Raw genomic sequence first — 7917 nt, forward strand, 5'->3', positions numbered from 1 at the left:
CTGCTAGACCCACCATTCTTGGATTCAGCTATACATTAAGCCTAAGTAAGTATTGAACCGACGATCATTATAGGTCCCATGTTGGGCCACGATGCTTCATTTGTGTTATTCTTATGAATTTTAACATAAAATGTTAATGTTAAAAATACTCATATCTCTACATGCATAGGTGTATAAAAGTCTTCCAAGGGCTTGCTATATTTTTATAAACATTAATATTGCATAAGGAATATCTATCTCTTATTAATATTGTGTAAGAGATATTTATGCCTCATTAATACTATAAGGAGGAAATGACTATTTGACCCCTCCATTCTAGCAACATGACAAAGTTTAAGGGCTCTAAATACCCCTGAACCATCTATATAAAGGATTTATAATCTCTTCATTCTCATTATTTTTAGCATATATATTTTTCAAATTTTATTTATCAAAAAGGACCTTTTACCGTTATCAATTATTAGCCACTTTGGCTTACTATATACCAGGTATTAACCACCTTAACTAAAAAAATTAAATTAAATTGTTATAATTAAAAAATTTATTAATTATTTAACTCATAAATATTATTTTTAAACTACATAGATATTTTATACATCATGATAAATATTTATGTGATAGCCAACTATTAGCTTGTAGAAGCAACAATAGATTTGGTTAGAAGTCATTGACCGAAGAAGCTACAGAATGTTTTGATAAAAAAACAAAGAAAAACTCTCTTCTATTCAGCAAGGATATTTCAGTCATTTAAAAAATCTTCCGACCGGTTTAGGGTTCGTTAGATGATAGCATCGATTCGTGGTCATTAATTCTCTACTATTTCAATACCGTCGCTCTGTTTTCGGAATCCGATTTCAATTCTCATTTCTGTGATGCTGTTAAGCGGCGATTTTCAATAAGAATTGAGAATCTGTGTTCTTTTTCGGGTTTCTTTTGGAGAATTATATTTTTGCTAGACTTCAATGATTTCTGTTGGTAATTTTGGTGAGCAAGTGAAATTGAATAAAAATTGAGCTAGAAAAACTTGGTTTGTGTGTGAATTATGGAAATTTGATATTTTTTGTATATATAATTTTTTTTTCTGATCAGATCAATAGCATGCTTGTTCAATTAGTTAAGATATGCATGGAAATTCCGTTTCCTATGCTTTGAGCTTAAAAAATGTTAGGAGTAGCTGTACATGTCATGGACGTGTATTGTTTGATTTCTAGAATCATTTTTTTTTTTGCGGGTTTTGATTGTGTTGTCTGTTGATGGTTTAATTTCTCTCTCCTGGTTTTTTTTTTCTTTTGCATTTGCTTATATGACGTACTGGTAATTGATAGGTGTTTCTGAGGAGTTTATTTGTTGGTACGCTTGATGGGTGCACCGAAACAGAAATGGACAGCAGAAGAAGAAGCAGCGCTAAAAGCTGGAGTTATTAAGCATGGAGCTGGAAAATGGCGCACGATTCTTAAAGATCCAGAATTTAGTGGTGTCTTGTATCTGCGTTCAAATGTGGATCTTAAGGTTAGCTTGCTTAAGCATTTCTTTTAAAGGAGGGCGTTCATGTTTGTAGAATTTGCTGTAAGCTTTAGATGTTCCGCTATTTGATTGATCAATTTAGTGAATTTGTGGGATCAGAGGTTTGTCTTATGTTTTTATGATGCAATTCAGGGTGATAGATTTGTTTGGTGTTTTGTGTGGGTAGGACAAATGGAGAAACATAAGTGTAATGGTAAATGGCTATGGATCAAGAGAGAAGCCTAAGTTAGCACCTAAGATGGTGCACCATGTCCTAAGACAGGATGAGAACCCTATGGCTGTTGATCAAACCGATGAAGATATTTCAGATGCCAAGCCTCTTGCAGTTAGCAGTGGTGCATTGCTGGTTGCTAATCCAAAGAGAACTACTGTAAGGTTGGACATTTTTTTATCAGCAAAAAAAGAAAAAGAAAAAAAAGAAGAAACCAAGCACTTATCACTGAATTCGTGCATTCTCTTGTATTCACTGGCCACCCATTAGCTATCATTCTTGTGTCACATTTTATTAGCTTCTTTTAACTGTTTGTTTAGTGTGTTTGAGACTTCAGATTTTTTTTCCTGTTATAATTTCATTATCTGACCTTGAAGAATTTTTAGTGCATGTGGCCATTGGTTGGTTATATGAAGCACAATCAGTAACTGTTAGATATTATTCACCTTTTTTATGACTTTTGATAAACAGTAGCCATTGTTGCAGGCTGGATAATCTTATAATGGAGGCAATAACTAGCTTGAAGGAGCCTGGGGGCTCACATAAGACAGCAATTGCTTCATACATAGAGGTACTCTTCCATTTGTAAATGCTGTAGTAGATCCAACTTAAAAGTAGCATGAGCCTTTATTAATGCAACTGCTAATTTAAGAATTAGACACAAAATCTGCAAATTTAAGTTTTAAAACAGGCAATACAAAAATGGCAATACTACTATTGCTTCAACAATTTAGACAGAAGGTTGAGGTGCTTTTTTATTATTATTATTGTTCAATCATTTCAGAGTTGGATTTTGTTCAAATTTGATTGATCCACATGACTGGATGGTTTTCAGATAATTCTCTGTTATTTATCTTATACAGAGATAAACAATTATTGGTTATTTTTAGAAGGTTCTATCATATAGCTTGTCTGAAGCCAAACAATATCAAGGGTCCTACTTTGACTTTTCTGCTTCAAGGAATATATATATATAACTGTTTTATAATAATTTTAGAGCAATTTACACCAGATTGCCCTTGCCTGACTTGATAATGCAATAAAAATAAATTTAAAACCTACCGCCCTTTTATATTGCAATTACTCACTCATCACGACTAATAATATGGTGAGCCAACAAATTCCAGCCAGGATGATATCCAGGACAGGTGCTAATAACAATTTGTTGGGCAATGTAATATTTTTGTTGACATTTTCTGCTGTTGTCATTCCCTTTTTTTGGCCATATCATGTTGAAGGAATCATTCTGCAGCAAATATTGTGTCTTTTATATAATTTCATGTTAAGAAGTTTTTTTTTTTAATTAGCTTACCTTCCTGTCTTATTTTTTAGGAACAATATTGGCCACCAAATGACTTTAAGAGGATATTATCAGCGAAATTGAAGTATTTGGCAGCTAATGGTAAACTGATTAAGGTAATTATGTTCCAATATTGTGGTGTAATGGTAACTTATTCGACACTAGTAATTGCTATGCTTGCAATTAAATGGCGTAGAATATTAAATGCTGTTAATTCAAATGTCGCCTGTATAATTTTATTTGTTACGAGTAACGCTATTTTTTGGACCAGAATTGAACATTTAGTGATGCATTTAGACACATGGATTATGACCGACTATTGTTGATAACCAGCTGGACACATTAGATGATGTTAGAGATCTAGAGGTTTGCTTTTGTTAGTTGCTAGTTATTTTTTACGCTCAGTAATTTCCTGAAGTTTGGGGGTATAAGGAAGTCAGTGAGAGGATGTGTATCATCCACAACATTATATATTGTCTTTCTTCAATTATGTTTTCATCTCCCATTAGAATTCGAGTCTGAAAAAAGATTTTAAGCTGAGTTGAATGTCTAGTTTGTGTAAAGCCTGCTTCAGCTAGAAAAAGAAATACTCTGTCACCATGTTGGTATACTTTCTCGTTAATTGTACTTTGATTGTCTTAATGTTGGATCTCATCCAGCTGCTTGATCTCATCCAGCAGCTTTGTATTTTTGCAGGTTAAACGGAAGTATAGAATTGCACCTACTTCAGTGTTTGCCGAGAGAAGAAGGGTTTCTCCCTTACTATTGGAAGGAAGACAGAGGATCTCTCCTAAAATTGAAAGGGATGGTTTCAATATGTTTACAATGTCTCAGATTGATTTGGATCTGGGCAGGATGAGGACTATGACTGCAGAACAGGCTGCTGAGGTAGCAGCTCGAGCAGTTGCGGAGGCAGAAGCTGCCATAGCAGTAGCTGAAGAGGCAACAAGGGAGGCTGAGACAGCAGAAGCTGACGCAGAGGCAGCACAAGCATTTGCTGAAACAGCTAGGAAGACACTGAAAGGAAGGACCACCCCCAAGATGGTAGACTTTATCACTGCATCTTTTCTGAATGATTTGTTTTGAAATGTTTGAGAAGCCAGCCCTTTATAAGTGGTTCTGTAACAAAATAATTAGCTGGTTTGCTTTTGAAATTTAAAGTAAAAAAAACATTCACACGTATTAGTCACTTCCAGAATTGTTTTTAGAATTGCGTATTACTTGACTGGCTGGTTTGCATGGATCTACTCTGGGCATTCCATCAGTGTAATGATGCATTAGTAATTCTCCGTGCTTCTTTTGCAGCTACATGCTTCAGTGCATCTTTAAGAATTTACCTTCTTTTTTTTTTGATATTCTGAATGAAGTTGCTCTGCATATATGTGCAGACGATTCGATCTTGATGGAAATCTTTGAAAAGGTCAACGGAGAGCTTGATGGACACTGAGATCCACACTAGTCTGCTGACACTGTTTTCTGTAAATATTTAAAGGCCGATTTGGAGGATCTATGCTGCTTTGACCTTTACTGGATCCTGGTGGTTTGTTAGATTGCAAAGGCAGCTCACTCTGGGGACAATTTTGAATCAGAATTTGTCAATTTCATTTCCTCAGTTTCTACTTTTTTGTCAATATCTACTACCAGTAGGATTGTTGAAAAATACATAACGGGAGCATTTACAGTGTATGGAAATGAGACAGTGGGATTTGGACCGGGAGAGATTGTTTTTTACTTTAGTCCTCTCCATGCTTGTATTAAATGGATCAATGATGTGAGTAAATAATGTAGATGTTTTTGGCCATTGTGTTTGAATTATTTCACTCATCATTTTACACATTAGCCATTTCTTGTCATGTGCTTCTTATCTTGCTGCTTCAATTGTCCCAGTGCAAAATTATTAAGAAAACAAAAAACTAAAAGAGGTGGAGAAATCACTATGCCTCAGGGGGTGTAACTGTAATTGCACATGAACTAATCTGTTATTATTATTTTATTATAGTCTAGGATGTCTTTCTCTTTTTAATTGTATAGTATAATGACAGGTGTTCTTGAAATTAAAAAAAAATTGCGATTTTGTTTTTTTTGTTTAGAAAAACTCATTAAATTTACTTTGGTGCCTCTTGAAACAAATATATGTTAACTAGGATGCGAGGGCTCACTCATCTTTTGCTTTGAGAATGAATAGTAAATTTACTCAGTTACTTCTTTAATCAAAAAATTTTAAACTTGGAAATAAATGCTTGTTCATCCTTTTATTTTGGTTTTTTTAGTAATGGAATCAAGACAAGGGTAATTTAGTATTTTTCAAAAAATATTTAAAGAAGAAAGTTTGTTGGTGCATTTTGTTCACGTGCCATCGTGTTAAGCCACTTTACATGCTTCCAGCGAAGCATGCAGAGAATTTAGATGGTGGAAACTGCCCATCCATGATGGCGTTAGAAAGATCAATGCGTCATCTTCCAAATGAGATGGTGCATGTGGTGGTTCAATAGGCGGTTCGACTCCGATGATGTTTTCTTTCTTTTCTTTTCTTTTTCTCTCTCTTTACCTTGAAAAACATGTCCAATCAGAAAATTCATGTTGTCCTCTTATTTTGTCTTGCTACCATGTTGTCATCTTATTTTATCTTGTTATTTGGCTCAGTCCTCTTGCTTTTAATTATATAATTTATGTCTTAGTTTATATTGTGAACTTTAAATTTATTTTTGATTTTATCTTTGATTGAAATGTTATTTTTCCTCTTATTTTGTCTTGGTTTCATGTTTCATCCTCTTTATTTTGATTTTAGATTTTTGTTTGGTTTCTTTTATTAAATGTTTGATTTTTTTATTTTTACCCTTGAATCAATTCAAATCACGAGTAAGTTTACTAACTAGTAGTAAATTAACACGAGAGGAAGGTACATGAAGGACATTTTTAAGGAATAAGTTTGAATTGTACTAAGCTAATAGACAAAGTGTCTATTTGTGAGCCATTAGGCAAACAAATAATGTTATGGTAAGGTGTTAATTTGATGCCAATAATGAGAGAATGAGGATATATGGTCACTTGCACCACTATCAATAACCTAAGCCGTATAATATTTGGGATCGAGGTTACCTGTCACATTGCCACAAAACTGGTTTTTACTAATTAAAGTTCTTATTTGATTGTATTCCTCTTCTTTGAATTCAGGAAAGTACCGATTTGCATTCTCTGCCTCGATGGGTTTGGTCAATTATATGTGTGTATCCCCCTCACAGTGTGTGCAATACAAGTATTTCCCTTTGTTGTTTATAGGTTACCTATTCTTTGTGTTCTTTATGCTTCACTTCACATGCATGGCGTGAATAGTGTTGTCATGAGCATCAACAAGTTGTCACTATTTTTCTTCTTGGAGCAGGGGTGAGTAAATTTTTCTGATATTGAGAAATGGTTGCATCAAAAGAATTTATCCATGATGGAAGAGTATCTGTCATTCAACCCTATGAGGAATTTGAGGATTTGTTCTTGCTCTTCCATTTACTCATTCTGCTTCAAACCTGCACAATTACATGTAGATAGATTATTGTACGATCCTAACACATCCCAAAAGGACTTTAGTGTTGTATAGTAGACTGTTATGGATTGTTGTTGTTGCCGATGCTCAGCGATCCCTTGTTGTTTGAGTTCAAAAATACGAGAAAGATTTCCTTGTGAGAATTGTTCGTTAAGATCTGGCCATACTTCAGCAGTTGTGTTAGAGAAAATCATAGTATTGATCAGGGTTTGATTGATTGAATTGAGGATCCATGACTTCATGATCTGATTGCATCTTCTCCAAACTCCATGCTTAGGATCCTTATCTAATGGTTCCATGGTTGCCCTATCAACAAAGCCAAGCTTGTTCTTGGCTTCCAGAGACACCATCATAGCGTGATTTCACGTTGCGTAATTGTCACCTTTCAATGGTTAAGTGATGATAGTGTGCCGAATGTCATATGAAGGGTGAATATATTAGGGATCGTTGAAATCCATAACCTTCGTTGACTTCTTCTCTGGTGAAGTTTGTCACAGTGGTTAAAAATATTGGCAAAAGCAAAAGTGAGTAATATCAAGCACTAAGATGTTACTCTGATACTATAATAAAATTGATATTGAAGAAAAGAAATAAAAAAAGCTTCTATTTATTTTCTTGTTTTTGTACAACCCATTTACTCTCTTTATAAAGCAATAACATTTAGTCTAAAAGGGTAAATTGTCAAACAAATATATGAAGTTTAGGATCTAAGTGTATGTTTGACAGTGTGGTTGCGGTTGCGGTTGCTTTTCAAATAACTTTTCTTGCCAAAATGCATGCTAATGATGTTTTTTCATTTTTTAAAAATCTTTTTTGACATCAGCACATCAAAACGATCCAAAACATACAAAATATATTAAATTTTAGCAAAAAAAAAATTGAATTTTTTAGGAACGCGTTCCCAAACGGTTTCTTAAGAACCTGTTTGACAGTGTGGTTGCGGTTGCTTTTCAAAATGTCTTTTCATTTAGAAATGTATTAAAATAATATTTTTTTTATTTTTTAAAAACTATTTTTGAAATTAGAACATCAAAATAATCTAAAAACACAAAAAAATATTAATTTGAAGCAAATAAAAAAATAAAATAAAATTTAAATTTTTTAAAAAACACTTTTAAAATGTAAAAATAAACATTACCTGATTACAATCTCATTTATTTATTGATGTTTTATCCACAAATGAAGCTTCCATTGATGTTGACTTTAATTTCTAACATATCTTTACTATAATATCAAATACTAGCTCAGTTTTAGACCAAAAAGCATGCTTGGTTACGGGGATTCTTGAATTGTTTATCTTTGATGGAATCAGAAACGTGAAACCATCTGTCCAATACAGGTAAA

General features: G+C 33.5%; 1 protein-coding gene across 7 annotated transcripts; it reads left to right on the forward strand.

Moving 5' to 3' along the window:
• The first annotated feature begins 646 nt into the window (after nt 1-646).
• Nucleotides 647-4836, forward strand: LOC7470752 (telomere repeat-binding factor 1). Of its 7 annotated transcripts, none has more exons than XM_024593769.2 (7): nt 649-984; nt 1326-1509; nt 1691-1899; nt 2222-2306; nt 3068-3151; nt 3732-4079; nt 4424-4836. In XM_024593769.2, the coding sequence occupies exons 2-7, from the start codon at nt 1360-1362 to the stop codon at nt 4436-4438; spliced, it is 891 nt and encodes a 296-aa protein (XP_024449537.1). In that variant the 5' UTR covers nt 649-984; nt 1326-1359; the 3' UTR covers nt 4439-4836. The 7 variants fall into 7 exon arrangements, with proteins under 7 accessions (XP_024449536.1, XP_024449534.1, XP_002300277.3 ...); XM_052448278.1 differs by having other exon boundaries at nt 649-975; XM_052448279.1 differs by having other exon boundaries at nt 650-801.
• Nucleotides 4837-7917: the final 3081 nt, after the last annotated feature.

This window comes from Populus trichocarpa, chromosome 1 (assembly GCF_000002775.5).
Source record: "Populus trichocarpa isolate Nisqually-1 chromosome 1, P.trichocarpa_v4.1, whole genome shotgun sequence".
NCBI lineage: Eukaryota > Viridiplantae > Streptophyta > Magnoliopsida > Malpighiales > Salicaceae > Populus > Populus trichocarpa.

Coding starts and splice junctions, on each gene's coding strand:
- LOC7470752 (XM_024593768.2), top strand. CDS start 1,360: ATGGGTGCACCGAAACAGAAATGGACAGCAGAAGAAGAAGCAGCGCTA. Junction 1,510..1,690: donor GTTCAAATGTGGATCTTAAG/GTTAGCTTGCTT, acceptor TTGTGTGGGTAG/GACAAATGGAGAAACATAAG. Junction 3,152..3,731: donor CTAATGGTAAACTGATTAAG/GTAATTATGTTC, acceptor GTATTTTTGCAG/GTTAAACGGAAGTATAGAAT.